The sequence below is a fragment of the Brachycentrus maculatus genome, unplaced genomic scaffold (genome assembly GCF_059751285.1).
Source record: "Brachycentrus maculatus isolate JH-2025_06_01 unplaced genomic scaffold, ASM5975128v1 h1tg000055l, whole genome shotgun sequence".
Lineage (NCBI taxonomy): Eukaryota > Metazoa > Arthropoda > Insecta > Trichoptera > Brachycentridae > Brachycentrus > Brachycentrus maculatus.
The window spans coordinates 3320625-3342157 of NW_028280809.1; the positions used below are offsets into that span (position 1 = coordinate 3320625).

General features: G+C 32.0%; 1 protein-coding gene across 1 annotated transcript; it reads right to left on the bottom strand.

Annotated features, from left to right (window-relative positions):
- Positions 1-1939: 1939 nt before the first annotated feature.
- PEK (pancreatic eIF-2alpha kinase) lies at positions 1940-21154 on the bottom strand. The gene is made up of 15 exons (XM_088278144.1): positions 20359-21154; positions 17751-17871; positions 15629-15779; positions 14993-15188; positions 13524-13698; positions 12573-12758; positions 10751-10979; positions 9495-9696; positions 8355-8451; positions 6616-6839; positions 5906-6034; positions 4583-5261; positions 4126-4354; positions 3103-3296; positions 1940-2226 (listed from the first exon to the last, which is right to left on the bottom strand). The coding sequence occupies exons 1-15, from the start codon at positions 20502-20504 to the stop codon at positions 2071-2073; spliced, it is 3114 nt and encodes a 1037-aa protein (XP_088134270.1). The 5' UTR covers positions 20505-21154; the 3' UTR covers positions 1940-2070.
- Between the last annotated feature and the right edge of the window lie 379 nt (positions 21155-21533).

The window sequence follows — 21533 nt, forward strand, 5'->3', positions numbered from 1 at the left end:
TCAATTAAATATTCCAATTACATGTAGTTCATTAGCGGACATCATTATTCATTCAGTTACTAAATAATATAAATTTATAGTTGAGGCCTGAGGATTAAATATTATATTCTAGGAGAAAATTTTGAAAACAGCTTTCATTTGCTGGAATTCCAACTCAAAACCTCAATATCAAATCCTATAACCATAGCCAAAAGCTGTTTTATTAAACTGCAGACACTCAATTAAATAAATAATAAATATTATGGGATGATACCTACTTAACATCAAACAAAATGGTGTGTAATTATAATATAAACTTTTTCTAAATCTGAAAATGAGGATATTTAAAAATAATATGCTCAGTTTGCTGTAATTGATTGACAACTTGATCAAAACAGAGTTATTCGAAATACAAATAATATTTTGCGTAACTGATATTCAAGATAATTTGTGAATTAGCGGTTTTAACATCCAAGCCAGTCGTTCCCAACCCTATTTAAATGCACCCTGTTTTCTTTCTACCTTTTTATTAATAATAAAATTTATCATGAATTACATTTATAGGAACCCCAGAGGTTGGAAATCTTTACATTAAGCCATCAATACATCACTGCGAAGTACATACTGGCTATTACATACTTAACAGGTGACTTTTTCCAAATATGGAAAATAACAAAATGATCATATGAGCGCTTGTGCACAACACGGAATTTAACTGTCCGGCAGTTCGTTTAGCATGAAAAAACGGATGATTGGCTTGTGCTTTTGTCTGTCTTTCTTCAGATCAGTGCGCGAACATGGTGTGCGTGAACTTGATCACGCTAATCTGTCATAATCACTTTTATTTAAAAAACTGGACTGCCGGATAGTAAAATTCCGCGTAGTGTACAAACACCCTATGGGTTAAAAGAATTATATGTTTTTTACTAAATTATCACTTAGTGACGTTTTTATACCAAAACTCGTATTTTTAATACAGTTGACTAAGCAGCGGTGTGAAATACTACACTTAAAATTATTACCTAAGCAAATGTATGTACGATTGTAAGCCTGTAATAATAGTACAAAAAATAAAATTTGGGTCTTCATGCAATATTGTATTTATAGTTGAAATACTTAATATTATGTCTTTTAATTTATATTGTCGTGAAACACAATTTTATACTACTATTGTCCGGCAACTAGTAGAAAATTTACTTAAAACTATAACAACAAATTTTTTCAAGTCTAAAATTCAGTAAGCACTGTTGTTGTTAAAGAAAATCACAATTTTATTGAACATTACAACTGTTTAATGAAATTCAGACCCGAGCAAATTATTCCTAACCATTTAATATCATATTTATATAAAAAACAAATAAAAATAACATTAAAATGCTTTCAATCTGAACTTCAAGATGTGAAAATTCAAATTATTATTTAGCCCATTTATATATTTAAGGTTTATAAAAGAAATTATAAGATTTTCTAATATTTGAAGTAGGATACGTAATGATTATTTCATAATTCAATGATTATAAAAATTAATAAATATCAAAATTTCAGTTGGAAAATTATTTAACTATCAAATTTTATAATTTATTGCCAATTAAAAATTAAAACCTTTAAACCATGCTGTTTTTTTATCAAGAATTAATGAGGTTTTTATAACATTAAAAAAATATATATTTGAACATTTCTGGTTGGAACACTAATAGACACTGCTTTGACTCAACCTCCTATCTACAAGAACTTTATCTTACTTATAAGTAAATCTAATCTGGTAAGCATATTCATTATATGCACAAAGAGCTGAAAAAAAATTACAGTTTGTTCACTGTTTATACACTTCAAAATTGAATTGATTGGATACCATTATGAATGACTTTTTATAAGTTAACAGGAAGTAAAAACAGCGACAAGAAGTTCCATATGGTTTACTACAAGATATGGAATGGAAAGAGACAACAAAATATATATAAGATTACCATACCTAACTAAAAATCGCATTTGCAATTACAAGGTTGCGTCAAAACCGCATGAAAATATGAAATCACCAGGGGAACAGGACTGGCGCCATTGAATATGAACAATATGATGAAAATAAGGTGATCAGTTGGATGAGGTGGAGTGGTGGGTGGATCTCGGTGGGAGAGAGAAGTGGTATCGGTGATCAGTCTGATGCAGGAGTGGAGCGCGGGCTCGTACTCCCAGAGTACTGGGTCTCCTACTTGGCTCCGGAGACAGCATCAACAACAAAAGAGAGTGCTGAAATACAAGTAAGAAAAAAATTATTGTGGCTATAATAAACTTGTTTACTGTTGAATCATTGTACAACTACAGGATCGAAAATATGTCTTCTGGGCTATAAAATGTTATCTTCCAATACAACCAATAAAAAAAAACAGATTTTATGGAGTTAGATGGAATCATAATTGTCATTATCACATGAGAAGAATATTGGATTAGAAATACTGTACATACAAAGGGATTCTTTTAGATTCTTTCTATATCCATTTAAAAAAAACAAACAATTTCACATGACATTAATTACAAAATTCACATTCCATTTCCTTCCAATTATGTGTTGCTGCTTTAAAGTATGCAAGGTTTGTGAATAAAGAATAACACATAATGACGTCACTCTTTCTCAGTATTTTCCAACCGTTTAAAATACAACGAATTTAATCTGTTACTTTATTAGTACTGATTGTCATATTTTAAAAAATATTATTTGCTAGTATGTGATACTACACTTTATAGTTTTGTATTCATATTCTTAAAATAAGAGTGCCACGAACTTATTTTGGACTTTTTGGAGAGACACACCATTTAACAGTAGAATTTGTAATTTCATTAAATGACTCGGCAGTCATTTTGTGGTACAATCTATCCATTTTTAATTTAAGTTTTGCTTACTAAATACATACCATTATTTGTTTAAATCTATTGTGACACGTGTTTCGATGCATTCCACATCATTTTCAAACACACAAATGATGATGCATCGAAACACGTGTCACACTAGATTTTAAGAAATAGAGGTATTTACTAAGTAAAACTTAAATTAAAAATGTAGAAATTGTATTTGATTTAATTATTTGAAACCTTTGGCAAAATCTGATAGGTTTATTTGCACATTACCTCTTGTGGAAATTTAGATGGAAAATGTTGGGGGAATTTATGATCTCTCAGGGCCTTGAGGGAAGTGATTCTTTCCATCTCAGTGGAGAATGGAATGAGGAGTTCTACCAGAACCAGGCCGAGGGACCAGATGTCCACCTTGTAGCCGTGGGCCTCTCCGCGCAACTGCTCGGGAGACATGTACAGGTGGGTGCCTACGCAAATTAAATAAAATTTGTACAGAAAAACTCAATGGTCCAATGGTAAAACTCATCATGTATAAAACTATACATATAGTATATGAAGAATATTATTAACTTTAAACCGTGGATATGGGTATTACATTCTGCTACAATACGGGAAAGTTTTATAAATAAAAATTAAACAGTTATATAATATTCTCAATATTTAAAAAAAATTAAAGCATTTACTTTGTGGTTAGTCATTCTTACTTTTATATTTTTTTACAAAAATTTAACTAATATTAGTATATAACCACTCACCAAAGTGAGTGGTTAAATACATACTAATATTACTAACAGTTGTACATATAAGACTTCTTTTGACTATGTAATGTAAACACTAGTTTCGAGAATTAAAGATGTTCTCATCAACAGGTGAAAATACCACCCGTTTGTGTTTTCACGTATTGGTGAGAACATCTGTATTTCTCGAAACTAGTCATATTTACATTAATAATCTCAAAAGTAGTCTTATACAAGTGATTTAAAATCTTCCTGTTATGATACAACGTTAATGCCAAATCAATAAATTACACAGCAAAAGTTGGATCATTTAAAATGAAACCAATTAAATATCTAATCAAATTTGTAAATTTAAAATTCCGTACACAATACAGAGAATATGTTGATTTTGACCAGACAAGAGTAAGATATAAGAAGTGAAGATAGAGCTAATATTTTTTTTGTATGGATTTTTAGTAACAAATTAAACTTTTAAAAATCTCATCTAAAAAGTCGTCGTTTGTGAATTTGAGTATATATGAATTCAGTCCCTTTAATTTGAAAGTCCCGTTAGACTTACCAACTTGCTGAGTGTGCTTATCATGAGACGCATCGGGCATGCCCAGAACTGGACTCCTCGGCTGTTCAGAGAGGGGGTCAGCCATGGTTGTGACCAGACCGAAGTCTCCCACCTTAATCCTTCCATCGACCGAGAAAAATATATTACTCGGCTTCAAATCTCTGTGTATCAGCCCCTGAAGGTGGACATACTCAACAGCGTGGACAATCTGCTCAAATATTGTCACCACCTGAAAAGGGAGAAATTTAAAGTTTGAAATACTATAGTTTATCTCCAATGATGCGTTCATCACCATAGGTAGAAGAAAGTATGAATAAATACGGATAACTTATTTTTCCTAGAGTGCTACGTAAGTCAGATAGGAACAACCATAAATAGATGCAAACTCCCTAAGGTAGAGGTATCTCAGAATCACAAAGAGAAAAAACAAGAAATAGTGATAAAATTATTAACATACCTGTAATTGTCTTATATCCGGAGAAGTATTTTCTCTCAACCAATCGCGTAGACTCTTGGGTTGACACAACTGCATCTGTATGTAGAGATACATCTTTCCGAAGAATTCCGGAGTTTTGCAGGACGTATTCTTCAGATCCAACGACAGATTCCTCCTGTGCCCTCTCCTCGATTTTCTCTCCGGCGATTCATTGATGCACACGACTCGAGTCTCGTTTGCTTGATCGGGAATGGAGGGATGGACTTGGAAATCGGAATCAGAAATAGATATGACACTATCCAGACTTTTGACATTGTGGCTTTTAGATTTTTCGTCAGGTTCTGCAAACACTATGGAAGAATCACCAGCGTCATCTTCGTTGCCCGATGACTCGTCAAAGTCTTCGCATCTACTAAACGATTTTTCTTTCGAGCTAGATGAATGGCGAAAACTCTTTTCAAATACAATGCTAAATGAATCATTCACGCTGTACGATCTTTGGCGATCGGTTCCACTTTTTAACCTGGGTTTGAAGTTGCCGCTGGCAATATTATCGTAAGATTCTGATACCTCCGGCTGTATACTCAGACAAACATTTTTATCTTTAAAATTAGAAATGAGAGACTTGTGATCGTATGTGTCTGCTTTCGTTGGAAATTTTGAATAGGTCTCGGTAAAATCCATTCCAGATTTCAACTCTCTGCAAGAAAAATATAATATGTTATCTATGATAAACAATTAATAGATATTGAATTGATTCTTATGGAGATATTGCTCCCTTCTTTCAAGAACGTCATAAATCAAAAAACTTGATTTTTCAGGAGAACGTTTTTAAAGTTTAAAAATATAATACAATGTATTAAAAATAAATATCAAGCCACTTATTGAACTTTTTACTGTGCAACAGATATTTTTAGGTTAAACCTGAAGGTTTTTTTTTCATTTGAAAAATATTTAATATTTTTAAAAAATAATTAAACAATATCTTTTCTTCAAAATGTAAAAACAACACTTTCTGGGGTAAATATTAAGTAAAAAATATGCCTCTTTTTCTGGGATATAGCACATTTTCTGGGCATTCCGAAAACATGCACAACTGAAAATTGACAATTTTTGATTTTTGACGTTCTTGAAAGGAGTGAACGATATGTCATTGAAGGAAAACCCTAGTAGTGATTAATTTCTGGTGCATCTAATATTATCAGTGGAATGCAGCCAACACCTGCCCATATGCATCAGAATTAGCAGAGAAGTGAAAGCTAAACATGCCACAATTTTCCTTGCATCTATTCCGCGATTTTGAAAGAAGAAAAAAAAACACATAAATATACTAAAATAGATTACCTTTCAAATGGATCCACCCACCCTGGTGGTGGTTCTTCGAGCCAAGCATTAAAATACCTGACAATATGACTATGTTCTAATTTGGCTAGCGCTCGTACTTCCCTCAAAACTCTATCCCTTTTGTCTTTTCTGAAAAAAAATGTACCAAGGCATGAGTTACATATTTTTAATCATTTAAGCGATTGTACAAGCCTATTCAAATGTATTGTGGAAATCTATATGATAGTCACAATATTTTGAGTGTGTCCAAATTTTTGCTCACATATTCAGGATTTGTTTTACTAGGAGGAGTTATTTGTATTAAGATTTTTTTGTTGATATATTAACATAGATGAAGAAGAATATTGAAATCTGGGCATTGACATAGTATTTTTAATTAGTCAAAAGCATGCAATAAATTTTAAACGTATGTGAAAAATGACAATGGCACCTCACTATAAGACCAAAAAACATTCAACATTTCTTTGGTACTTAACTATGTACATACATATTTCTAAATGGTTTGCAGAAGGAGAATATTTGCCTTTTAAAAACATACACAAATATGTACGAGTTAAAACTGGGATGGAATGAATATTACAATAATCCTTTTAAGTATTTAATCATACATATCTTATCAATTTTCTTAAAAAATAAAAGCAATATTACTATTATTATTAATGTCTTAAATGGGTAAAAAATATTTAGCCCTTAGATGTGTCAAAACATACTTATTAGGGAGAGTTATCCTCTTGACAGCATAGCTACAGTCGTCTATTTTATTTTTAGCTTCAAAAACGATTCCGAAGCCACCTCTTCCCAGGCACTGCAAGGGAGTGAAGTCCGCCAGGTAGCGACTGTTGAACGGGGGAGGAGTCTGTTCCTGCGGCTGGATGGGGCCCGATGTAGAAGGCTGTGGAACTATCTGTACCTTCCTCTCCACTAGAACGTAATGCTGGAAAAAAAAGAGGGATAATGTTTTATCAACATCTAGACAGATTAACCTTTCCCTTGTGGTACTAAAAAACTTCTGCATGCAATGGTGATATGTATTTTGTACACCATATGAAAATGTCATTTAAAAACGGGAAAAATCTAAATATTCCTAAATGTTGCTTTTATTGACCATAGTTGAAGTTGAGATGTAACAATTTTGTAATGTTAGCTCTGGAAGTATCTGAACAAGAGAAAAAAATACATCGCAAGTAGCTGCAACAGCTAGCGTAGCGACATTTTTAGCCTTGCAATAAATCGTCACCAACAGGTCAAAACAAGACTGTCCAAACACCACTCGGTTTATTCAATAAAAACAAATGGGTCAATATTTGACTCGGGCAAAGCAGGACTAACGAGTCGGGCTCAGTCACGCTCGGGCTAGTCAGGGAACTGGTTTAAAAGAAACCGGGATGAAATAGTAAATACAATGAAACCTCCCTTTAGTGGTCACTTTTTTGGAATGTAAATATGAATGTTTTATGAAGGTGACCAGTCTTCAGACGGTAATAAATGGAAAACCCTATAACTGCTATAATAGACTGCTTGTTGCTGTAGAGATTCTCAGAAGTACATATCCGCCTTCTCTATTTAACATGACGCTATATCTGTTAAGCCGCATGTGGGATTATCCTCAGTTGCAGTTATTCACATTTTGAAATGACTTTATTCCTAGTAAACTGACCTTTATATAGAGGTAATTAACTCTAGGATAATAATTTGTTTTGATGACTGTGACCGTTTTATAGAGATTTTTTATGGGACCACATTTAAGAGGTTTAAATGTGTATGTTTTCTTATATAAAAATTCTGGGAAATAAAAATCGACATTGATAAAGAGGTGGTTGCTGTTTAGAGGTGACCGCTAGGAGAGGTTTTACTGTATTACTCTTTTCGCAGGGAAGAAACAATTAGACAATGGTCTAATTTCAAGCCTATTACAATAAACTGGATTTGCCTTAAATGGAGAGAGATCTAAGATAATTTTAGTTTTAAAAAATTAATTTTTAATGTAAATAAAATCTAACAAATACATTTAATTTGGGATTTATCAGAACACTGGGCAAAGATCATGAAGACTTACCACCGAATAAAAAAAAATTTTTTTTTTTGTCGATTTTAAATTGAAATCAAAATATAAATTTAGATCATTGTAGTATATCATTGTTATAAGGGTAAAAAAAAATTACCAATTTTAAAATAAAAATACGTTTGGGCTCTTCAATTTAATTTTTATATGTAAAATAACTGACAAAGCACTTGCATATTATGTGGTATGTTTGCGATCAAATTTATATTAACGAAAGTCACAGAACAGGATATACGTATTTACATTATATTCTAATCATACATTTTCTTCAAAATTAAGTGTAAATTAAAATAAATATATTTTTGTTTACTTTCTCGTACAAATTAAGGATAAACCTCACCAATAATTAGTTAAATAAAAAAGTGAAAATAAAAAGTGGAATCTTACTCTGTGGACTTCCGGTGGGATAAATTTACGTCGGAATCTATGTGATAGTAAATTCAAACATACGGCCGTACTGAGTGCTATTACCGCAACTTCTTTCCTAGAAAACACGTATTATTACTACACATGCAGAGATACATATTAATCACACATATGAGGACTCGATAGGTGGAGACTGACCGGAGCATTTCGTCGTAACGTAACAGGTTACGATGCGAGCATTCAGGCAGTCAGTACAGCGAGCCGAGTGCTCTATCCATAGTTTCGGATGCTCGGTGATGCTCGCCGCGGGCGATGTTACGACGTTACGTTACGACGAAATGATCTGGTCAGTCTCCACCTTATAAGGAACATTAGACAAGCATAAGAAAATTCACCTCAACAAGTATGCACGAACTTTTATCTAATCATCAAAACTAAATTAGTCCCAAAGAAGTATGGATGAGATGTGTCATTTATGATGATAATTTAAACAATGTGATTTTTAAGACCCATAATACGATAAATTGCAACTTAATTTTCTTTAAATCCAGGTAAAATTTTACATAGTTAATTTTTTTACTAAAATATAGTTTTTGTATTGAAAAAATAAGTTTTTCTTCAACAAAAATATTCAGTTTTGAAAAGAAGAGTTATTATAAAAAAATTAAACCATTTTTTAGTATATATTTTTTAAAAAAAAAAACAAATTTTAATATATATAAAAAAAATTGCTTGCGGAAACACTTCTGACCCCTAGCGCGGCTGTTCACTTTCTGAATTTGAACGTTTGAGATCTCAGCCTTAAGGATTTTTCTTGAATTAACTTTACGATTGTACCCGTGATGTCAATTACACAGTTGAGCGTCAAATCATACTAATATTAAATTATATAAATTTTATATTGCTTATAAGCATAAAACAGATTAGTTTGCCTATATGTATTTAATTTAAAACGAGATATAACTGCATTATTTTGTATTGCCTTATGCTCCATTGGGTGGTGTTATAAAGAAGAAAATTATTTGATATTATATTAATGATAATATCACAATTAAAATGAATGAGAAACCCGACAAAATATTCTGATGTTTGTCTATGATCAAAATACGAGCAAGTCCAAAAATCATGCATAGATTATATATTTATTAAATTAGAACTTACCACCAAAACCATAGAGAAACGACAAAGATGTGTATTGGCTCATCATCCGACCAAACAAACTCATCTTCCATAGACGACTCCACTATTGGGTCAGCAGTGGATGACTTGTCTTCTATCTCAAGAAGGCTTTTGTTATGTTTATCACAAGTGGGATCCTCAATGACTCTACGGTCGTCTTCGGTATAAAGATAGTATCCATTACCTTAAAAAAATATATTAATACATAGTAAATAGACAAAAGTGGGTAAAATTTATTAAGAGAAAAGAAATGATCATGCAGTTAAAACAATGTTCATTTGTAGAAAAAAAGAACTATGAAAATGTAACAGTTCTATCGTCAACATAATACCAATGGAATTACAGAAAAGGCTACTCTAGTTTTTAGAATGAAATGTGAGTTTGATATTTAAATTTTTTAGTGATGGGAGAACTGTTCTTCAGAAATCAGAACAAATGCAGTAAGTCTTTATACACGGTATCTTGACTTGTAAAATAACTATCTTTAGTACTCTTACACAAACATCATGTACAGGTTAGGCAGAGAACATCATAGTATAAACTAACTCATGGCGCACAATTTTCACCCATGCTATGTGAGCGGGTTTCCTCTAAGGCATGAGAAAATCAAGAAATGCTCTAAAAAAACACGAAGATTCAGTGCCATCAATTGATAAGCAGTTCGAATAGATGTGTAATAATAATAATTGAATAATTTTCTAACGCAATTTATTTACTCGCAGAGCTTCCATTTTAGATGCTTATCTGCACTTAAAATAGAGATATAAGATGGGAAAACAAGATATAAAAACTACATTATTAAAGAAAACACTCGTTTTTTTACCACTTGAGTTTATTTTATGGTGACTAGTTTCAGAAGCTAAGCTTCCATATTCAGATCTAAATGTAAATTTTACATTTAGACCTGAAGATGGAAGCTTAGCTTCCGAAACTAGTCGTCATAAAATAAACTCAAGTGGTAAAAAAACAAGTGTTTTCTTAAATAATTTCACCATGTCTAACCACAAAGTAAATGCCGAAACAATAAATGAAAAATACATCACAAATATTCTGGCACACTAGTTCTTTTCATTTTAAATTCAATATTAAATTGAGAGGAATCAAACCTAGGACACCAGTTTCGCAAGTGAATGTCTACTCACCATTACATGGGCCCTGAAACTTAAACATTAAATCACCTGAACCCTTATGGTGTTCAGTCCGTTATTTAACTTTATTTTAATAAAGAATTTTAATACCATTGACATACTCCGAAGCGTACAAGACAGAGAGAGCGGTGGTGGCGTCCCTCTCGTGCAATAGCAAGCCCGTCTCCGTGTTTTGTTCCCAGTCCAGAGCGCTTGCGTGCACCGGTTTCCAAGGAATGACGAGAGAAGGCAGATGATCGTGGTGGGAGCCAATAGCTAGCCGACTGGTCGTGTGACTCTCTATCAGGTTCTGCATCCTCACAGACTCTTGGATATATAACTGACAACAATAAAAAGTCTATGTTTTTCTCATACTAAGTATTAATTTTCAAATAAGAGTAAAATAAGTGCTAAATAATTAATGAACATGATCAAAAACGGTAAATATAATACATCTTTGGTCCATCAATTTTTTGCAGTATTTTGTTTAGACATTTTGACATTTTCAGATCAACAATAAAAAAAAGTTAAATAAACAGCAGTTATTGAAATTATACCAAACCATCGCCAATAAAATATTATCAAAATATACAGAAAGTGGAGAAATTAAAGTTTTCGAAATTTCCCCTTACCGTAGTTGAAAATTTCAAAATATACAGAAAGTGGAGAAATTAATGTTTTCGAAAATTTCTCCTTATCGTGGTTGAAAATTTCATTAAACAAAACAAATTGGGTTGTAATTATATTGATTTCAAGTACGTGGGTCTGAGTGACAGTTATTTATTAGAGAAAATTTAATTTAAAAAAGTAATTTGATTGACTATGACAAGGTCAAACTAGAGAGCAGATTTGTGAATTTGGGCAATCAAACTCGTAAAATTAGTTATTTATACTATTACTTTTATGTATCATATTTATGATGATTACTTTTTAGATTACCTGATTAGGATGTTATTTACTACTTTTTCTCAGTCTATATTTCTGTCCAGCTTAAGTTTATGTCAAACTGTGAAATATCAAAAGCTAGAAATACGCAACATGCAACCGAAATTTCTCACTGATTGGGGTGATAAGCAAATCATGTAATGATTTCTAATAAAGAAGATATTACTTAATTTTGTATTTTAATTTAAATACATATGTCTATTCACACAATTTAATTTAACATAATAGACATATGAGTGAATAGACATATCGCTCACTCCTTTCAAGAACGTCATAAATCAAAAATCGTCAATTTTCAGTTGTGCATGTTTTCGGAATGTCCAGAAAATGTACTATATCCCAGCAAAAGAGGCATATTTTTAACTTAATATTTACCCGCTACAGGGTAGATAGTGTAGTTTTTGCATATTGAAGAAAAAGTATTGTTTAATTATTTTTTGAAATATACTTAATGTTTTTCAAATGGAGAAAAAACCGTCAGGTTAAACCTAAAAAGATCTGTTGCACAGTAAAAAGTTCAACGAGTAGCTTAATATTTATTTTTAATAAATTATATTTTATTTTTAAACTTTAAAAACGTTCTCCCGAAAAATCAAGTTTTTTGATTTATGACGTTCTTGAAAGGAGTGAGCGATATGTCTATTCACACATTTGTGGCTCAAAGAATCATGGAATAAAAGTGGAACTAGGCAAGTCATGTGGCACGTATGTCTGAGGATAGATAGATGAAAAAGGTGCATGAGTGGAGGCCTAGAACAGGACGCAGAAGCGTTGGTAGGCCCCTCTATTTTTTTAATGCCATGGTCCGATGACATTAAAAAAATAGAGGGCCTGCACTGGAAGAGAGTTGTGTCCAACAGAGACCTGGGAGAGAGGGAGGCCTTTATTCAATACAGGACACGAGAAGAAGGCTGAAGGTAAGTAAGTAAAATGACAGATAAGGAATAAAGAAAAAGAAGAAATATCAAATTAGTGATGTGTCTCATACCTGACGGTCGTGCATCCCTATGTAGACGGCGGGAGGGTTGAAGTTGGGGATGGTGGGATGCTGCTGGAGAGGAGAGGTGGGCAGAAGATTGGGGGACCAGGAGGGCACGAAGGCCGCCCCAAACAGGTCGATGGACTCCAGCTTCTTGCCCTGGGCGTTCCAGGCAGCTACTATCGGTGTGTCCAACTGGAAAAAATTATCTGCATTCTCATTTTAATTGCTTAACCTGTTAACCGGGCAGGACGCATAAATACGTCAAACGTAAACAATATCGGGTACGGGTAGGACATATGAATACGTCCTTGAAATACATGTTTATTATATTATATATATATGGATGTATATTTTTCGAACAACAAAGGTATTAGTCATCCATACATGTCTCGACATGAATTTAAGACACAGAGTGAATCAGTATTCGCGCCCGTTAGAAGTTGCGTAATTGGACAGCGGACCGCCCGGTTAACAGGTTAAGGCCCTGCGTATGTTAAATAGCAACTTAACATTCTTTAAACCCAGGTAACATTTGCATAATTGATTTTTTTATTATTGAAACATCATATTTGGATTGAATAAATAAGTTTTTTGTAAATAAATACATATATATATATTTCGAAAAAAATTAATTTAACGTATATTCTAAAAAACAAAAAAAAAATCCAATATATATTCTATATTTATATCCATTTCTACTTAGGAGTTAGGACATCTCAACATAGACAATTACTGTATTACCTGTATTTACAGGGCTTAAGACTTGTCATAGGCTGGCTAAATGATCACTTTATACACATATAACATTCACAATTCTATAACATATACCTATTGATTGATTCGAAAAGCATTTTTTATTTATTATAAATAGGAAAATTTATTCTAGATTTCAAATCTTTTCATTTTGTATCTATGACATTATTGTTGGCCATCTAACATATCATTATAAAATATTACCTTGTGCTTCCAAACTACATTATGAGGGGCATTTTTTTCCACTGCACAAATCAGTCCTTCCGGAACGACTACACGGAAAGATAATTCCGATTCTACGGTCATATACGCAGTTGGTAGGGCACATCCCTTGAACGGTTGCAGAGAGAGTTTGTGTTGTCCAACACTGAAGTTCCATCTACAATAATCGAACTGAAAATTATTACCTCACAAAGAGAACCAGAAAATAGCATAAATTCTAAAAGAATCAAACATTATATTATTTTTTGACATCTCTGAAGAGAACATAGATGAAGAAGATATGTCAAAAAATAATATAACAAAATAACTCCTAATTGGAGATAATCCAGATTTGTGAACAAGTAATTGGACACACTCAAAATGTAGTAAATCAATCATAATTTATGCAATAAATTTCTTTACGTTATTTATTACGATTTTAAAATTTATTAAACCTAGCTACGAGCATTACTCATATCGCTCACTCCTTTCAACAACGTCATATATCAAAAAACGTCTATTTTCAGTTGTGCATGTTTTCAGAATGCCCAGAAAATGTACTATATCCCAGCAAAAGCGGCACATTTTAAACTTAATATTTACCCGTTACAGGGTATAAAGTATTGTTTTTGCATTTTAAAGAAAAGGTATTGTTTAATTATTTTTTTAAATTTACTTAATATTTTTCAAATAAAGAAAAAATCTTCAGATTTACCTAAAAAGATCTTTTGCACAGTAAAAAAGTTCAATAATAATAATAATTATTTTTAATACATTGTGATATATTTTTAAACTTTAAAAACAATCTCCTGAAAAATCTTTTAAAAAGTTTTTTAATATGACGTTGTTGAAAGGAGCGATATTATAAAAAATCATACATATGTATATTATAAATTATTCTGAAATATTATTGTTTCTTTCATCGTACAATTCAATGCAAATGAAATTTAAAGTAGTAAACCTGTATTGTTTTCAATGTCTTAACCAAAAATAATCACCATTGAACACTGCAACCAAATTATAATGTGGATGATGTGTAAAATGTTTCGCAAATGCACTTCAAACTACCCGTTATATGAAAGTTTATAGGTAAGTACTGTGATACTAAGACAATTGTGGTAACACTGGTCATGGTGACTGTAAATTAGTCATATTGTATGGCATAAGACTATATCATAGTCTTATGCCATACAATATGACTAATTTATACTATAATGTATACAAAACGTCAAATGTTCAGGAGGGCCATTTAAGTCACTTTTGCTTGGCAAGAAAATAAACATCAATGCAGTTAGTCATTTTTAACAAGTGAATACTTCCAAGTTTAAAATCCTTTGGGATTTTTTCAGGGCAATATTAAGCTAGTAAGATGTCAAATAGTCAATGATCACGTTTTTGTAAAAAAATGCACTTGGTCACTTTCTCCTGTATGACTACGATATTTTGATTTAAAAAATATGTGGTTTTCAAACCTCTCTTGTCCAGTTCTGGGCTCTAGAGCTCTCACGGTTTGTGTGACTCTCTGAATAACCACAAGTTCGGAAGAATCGTCGGATATTTTCTCTCCTGAAGAAGTCCTGGTGGCATTGACACAACCGGAGAGAGAGCATTCGTAAACCACTTTCCCAGTTCTGGTTGATACGCCCATAGAGGCTGTCTCCTTACCACCTTTAAAATATACAACAACATGGAAGAAAAAAATAAAACAGCATGGAAAGAACAAGAATTACAAATATGTATCGTGAATGATTCCTTCTGTTGGTTATAAACTAAGTTTGGATATACTTATCTAAATCTTAAAATGTACACAAATACTGAATTCAACCTTCGGGGGATTGTTAGTGATATATATTATAATCTATTGTCCGCCTCCGTGGTGTGATGGTCAGCGTGTTTAGCTACCGTGCTGGAGGTCCCGGGTTCGATTCCCAGAATCACAATGACAAAGTTTTTCGAATTCATAAATATTTTTACTCATAAAAGTTCCAGTTCTAAGCACATGCATATGTATCATAAAAAATAAACATCTGAGTTGTTTGAATAACATTTTTATCTACGTAAAGAAATGGACGAGAGAAACTTTACCCATAAAAAAGTAGGTGTCATACCTGCGATGACGAGGTCATCAGAGTACTTGTGTGATGATGAGAGCAACTGATCAGCAGAGAGAGGAAGAGGTTCCAGTGAATCGCCACTGAAGCGGTACAGAGATCCTCCCAAAGATGGAACCAGGCGAACCCATTGTCCTCCACTATTTAGCTAAAAAATACAATATACATTAAAGACACAGAATCCAGCATCGAAGTCCTCAAATATCTAGGAACTTGTGAAGGTAAAATTATCTGTATTGCGGGTGATTGATAGGCAGTAAAAATTGGTAGGCAAAAGAGAGAACATGTAAAATTGTGATTAGGACACAAAAGAATGTGAGCATGTAAAATTGTGATTAGGACACAAATGAATGTGAGCATCTAAAATTGTGATTAGCACACAAAAGAATGTGCGTCGTCAAAAGTGGCATACATAGTACTTATTTGCAATAAATCGCATTGTACTTATTCCATAAGTTCACATCTCGCCAATGATTCTTCGTTCTATTAGTGAAGTGAGGGCCGTCGTTTGTAAATCTAATGGTGAGGACTGACCGGAGCCATTTCGTCGTAACAACACGTTACGATGCGAGGATTCGTATAGTCAGTAAAACGAGCCGAGAAACTTACTTCACATTTTAATAAGTGCTCAGGCCTACAAAAACAGTATAAAATGAAATATTTGTGTATGTAATAACACAAATATTTTTCCTCTAAAAAATTCATCATTTTGCTATTTCAAAGAAAATGTATTTAACGGTTTGTTTAGATCAAATAGCAAATATAGTTAAAAGAAAGTAATAAACAAATAATGCTGTTTTTTTTCTACTGGATATTTGAGTTTATTATTGAATATATCAAATTGATTTAAATGTTTAAATGAACCCATATCTACTAAAACAAACAATGCAATGGTTATTGAGCCTACACGAGGTTCCATGTAGGCTAAATATCCTATTAAAACATAGGCTAAATATCCTATTAAAACAAGTCAAAAGAATTCATTCTTCACCCAATATCAAACAACCTCTAACATGACTCAACCCATAAAAAATAAGTTTAACGGAATAGTTGTATAACTACAATTATATAGCTAATAAATTTAAATGGATACACGAGGTTTCATGTAGGCTAAATATCCTATTAAAACATAGGCTAAATATCCTATTAAAACAAGTCAAAAGAATTCATTCTTCACCCAATATCAAACAACCTCTAACATGACTCAACCCATAAAAAATAAGTTTAACGGAATAGTTGTATAACTACAATTATATAGCTAATAAATTTAAATGGATACACGAGGTTTCATGTAGGCTAAATATCCTATTAAAACATAGGCTAAATATCCTATTAAAACAAGTCAAAAGAATTCATTCTTCACCCAATATCAAACAACCTCTAACATGACTCAACCCATAAAAAATAAGTTTAACGGAATAGTTGTATAACTACAATTATATAGCTAATAAATTTAAATGGATAGTGACTAAGAACACGACTTATGAGAAACAGATAATAAATCTTCTCGGCAATAAAAAAAAACAACCAATTATCATTAGGTACTCCATAAAACAAATGAAACCAAAGGATCCACCGTTGTCACCCAAAAACGTGTGAGTGACAAATGATAACTCTTCAACAGAGATATATTTAAAGCGCTATAACCATATTGCGGTGTCTGAAAGAATTTGCAAAAAAATGATATGAGAATTTGACCTTTAAACTTTTATGTGTTACGGCGCAATATTTCTGACAACTTGACCTATGACCCTAAGCGCCCGCTAGGGGCAGGGCAGGGGTGTACATGGGGGAATGTTTACGCAAAGGCCCAACCTCTTTCAAGATTGACGCAAAGGAGACTGAATACACTTGTTCTTGCACTGTCATAGCGACCTATTTAATAAACCGACTGCATCCTAATTATGAGTTATTTTTACATAATACCCTAGCTGTAATAATGTATTGTTACCATATTCCCATGCACTTTATTTGCAAATACAACACTTATAATTTACCAGACCATGATGCCTAGCAAGGAAGTTCCCTAATTCAGGTAAACGTCATTTTAAAATCGCATCAATACAAGAACCCAGAAAAAATATGAAAAAATATGTTTAATCGAGTTGGTTTGTTTTACCTCAAGTCTATGAATGCTGGATGAAAGAAGAGGACTTCCTGTTTGAAGATTCCACTTTTCAGTTCCATCTCTGGCATCGAGAGCTGTCACTTGACCATCTAAAGTGCTGACAAAAAGAAGGCTGAAAAGCGAAATAAATTGATGAAACCCATTTATATATGTACATGTATTTGCTGTGTCTGGAAGTTAAAGGAATCAAATCAATTTGTATTGATTTAATGACCAGTTTATACTTGCTTCATTATTTAAATTTAAATAATTTGGTGCCATCCAGAAAAATATATTTTATCCAACTGAATGAAACCCAAAAGAGACACATATAAAAAACTTGAGCAATTAATGAAATAATAAATAAGAGACAGGATAAGTTATTTCATATAATTAAACAAGTTTTTTTTTTACTTAATCCAATTAATGCTGGAAGCTTAATAAATACATAAAATATTTTTTTTAAATTTGAAAATGAGATGTTGACGTTTATCAAAAATAAATAGGTCCTCCTAAATATCTTACCCTATATACATTCTGTTTATACCCAAATATTTCAATTCAATATTATTTTCAGGCAAGCCTAAGAGGATTATTTTTGAAAATAGGAATCAAGCTTTGATAAAGCGGGGGTCGAACCTAGAAACTCTCCACACAGACTGAATATTTTTTATAAAAATTATTCATGTAGCTCAAATAGTTCATAAAACATCCCTCAGCGAAAAAGTTCATAAAACATTTTATTTTGTCATTTATCTTTGTTATAAATATTTTCTCTCAATGGTAGCCTGTGATGCAAAAAATTATCTTTTTCATTTTTTTTATAAGAAGACAATCTCTTTTCACTTCATAAATATTTGTAAATTCTAGTCTATTAGATTTTAAACTTTAAAATGGCCGACAAGTTGGAAAACTAATAGTCAGCTCTAATAATTATTATTCTCAACCAGTCCAGAATCAATGTTAAGCACATGTGTAGATCTCATCAAAAATTCATATGGTAATATATTTAAACCAACTAACCATCACGCCATTCCGCAAGGGTAAGCAGAGAGAATGGAATGACACACCAATCTGTCTTTGCAAACAATCTTTGCCTCTTCCAGATTCATGCATCTCCTCATACATACCCATCGATTAATCCGACTCCTGCCTGACAACTTTCAAGTATTTGAAAAACTTGATCATAACTAGTTTTCCTCGGTATTCCTCTGTTTCTACAACTAAATTGAGCCTGATAAATTTGTTACACTGTTCACTCTTCACTCATTGAATTTACATGCCCAAACAATCTCAACACACATTTCTTAATTTTTTCTTAGTTAATGTATTTAACAAATGTAAACAGCCTTAAAATAAATTCCTATTTATTTTGAAGTCATATAATTTATTACTGAATAAGAGAAAATAAATGTAAGCATAAGTAAAAGAAGCTTTACATATCACAATTATATTGCTTGAATGTTTGTGCTATTTATGGAATATTAAATTTACATGCCCAAACCATCTCAACACACATTTCTTAATTTTTTCTTAGTTAATGTATTTAACAAATGTAAACAGCCTTAAAATAAATTCCTATTTATTTTGAAGTCATATAATTTATTACTGAATAAGATAAAATAAAAGTAAGCATAAGTAAAAGAAGCTTTACATATCACAATTATATTGCTTGAATGTTTGTGCTATTTATAGAATATTAAATTAAATAAAAATACAAAGTTCATTTCTTTTTAAATAAGTATAAAAACTAACTAACTAACCATCACGCCACTTCTCCGCAGGGGTAGGCAGAGAGAATCGAACGCCACACCACTCTGTCTTTGCAAACATTCTTTGCCTCTTCTACATTCATGCATCTCCTCATACATACCCGACGATTATTACGACTCCTGACCCGGCCGCTTTCAAGTATTTGACATACCTGATTGTGCCAAGTTTTCCTCGGTCGTCCTCTGCTTCTTTTTCCAACTACATTCGCCTCATAAATTTGTTTAACCGTTCTTTCTTCACTCATACGCTCCACATGTCCAAACCATCTCAACACACCTTTCTTAATTTTATCGATAATGCTTATCTCAGCCTTACATTCTTTCCTTATTTCATCATTCGAACATCTATCAAACATCGTTTTGCCACACATTCGTCTGAGGGATCGCATTTCGACTGCATTCAGTCTGCTTATAAATAAGTATATATTGCATTTAAACTTATAATAATGTATTTGATTTGATTATTAATGTTAAATAAATAAATTCATTATGATAAACAGTCATATTATTTACAGAAAGTAAGATTAAAAAAAATAACACTATAAATATATTCTAATGACCTTCTAAAAAGAGTGAATTAATTTTGTACATTCTTTGCATATAAAAAATAAACTATACACGAAGTTCCCAGAAAACCTATAGGCATTTGATGTTCTATAAATAATAATCCTATTATCAGACTCAATACTTTAAAGTGAAAAGTTATAATTTGTTGCACATGATGCATAATATGTAATAAATCCTTATCAAATTGTAGCACAATATGAATAAATGGATAAAATGAATGTTATGAAAATTTAAAATGTAAGTATTAAAGTTTATAACAGAGACATTGAATGTACACTTACTTTTTACTGGGTGTTAAATCTTCAAGATCACTTCCACATATCGGTAAATTTTCCACTTCGCCATCGGAATTAGAACCAACAACTACGGAGCTGAGGATTAGTGATGTCAATAAAGTTTTAAAGCGGCTAGCTCCATATAACACCATTGTCGCGTGAATATATATAAATATTTGTATTCATATCAAAGTACTCAACCATTTAGTCAGCAGCTAAAACTCAGATATCAATGTATTTATAATTAAATTCGAAAACACCTGTGAGGTAAGCGAATATTCGGATGATTGGTTCGAGTTGTGTTCATTTCAATACTATCCATATACCATACATTGGAAGTTACAACTTGTCAAATCACATTCGAACACGCAATCCCCTAGCAAAAGTCTTATTATTATCGTTTGGAATAGAATTCAACCTTGGTATTTTTTACGACTGACAGATCGTTCGCAGCAAACTTCACAGCGTACAATGACTCATAGTGCGATATAGTGCGTTGTAAAACTTAAAACGATCACTCCTTTTAAATTGGGAGAGAGCGTTTTTTTAAACACTGCTTTCATTGATTCTGGACCACATGTTCTTTGAGTTCCCGTTATTCAACTCTACCCGAGCTTCCTATCAGATTTTTCCAGTATTTACACTCCATCACCTAGTAAAATCTCAACTTTATTAACCTCCTCTAACAAACTGTGTTTAAATTAATTTGTAAATATCTTAAAATTTGTATACATTTATAATGGCGGATAATGCATGTAAAATAACTGAATTATCAAACTAACGTTACTGATAAAACGAATCCAATTTAAAGGAATACTTAAATGTTTTAAAGTTGAATGTAAAAAGTGTAAATAAAAAATAACCAGACTATAGTTAGAACATTCTAAGGGTAAAAAGCCACTTAAAAAAAGAAGATCTCGTTCATAAATATTTTACCTTGATATATTATTCAATTTGTCATCAACCATAAAAATATAACATTTAAATCTTACTGCAAACAAATAAATTGTCTACAACATTTTGAGTGTATCCAAATACATGTTCACAAAATCTGGATTATCTTCAATTACAGGAGTTATTTTCATATTATTTTTTGACATCTCATCAAAGATGAAGAAGAATATGGAAGTCTTGGCATTTACAGGGCTGACGGTCGTCAGCCCTGTAAATGCTCAGACTTC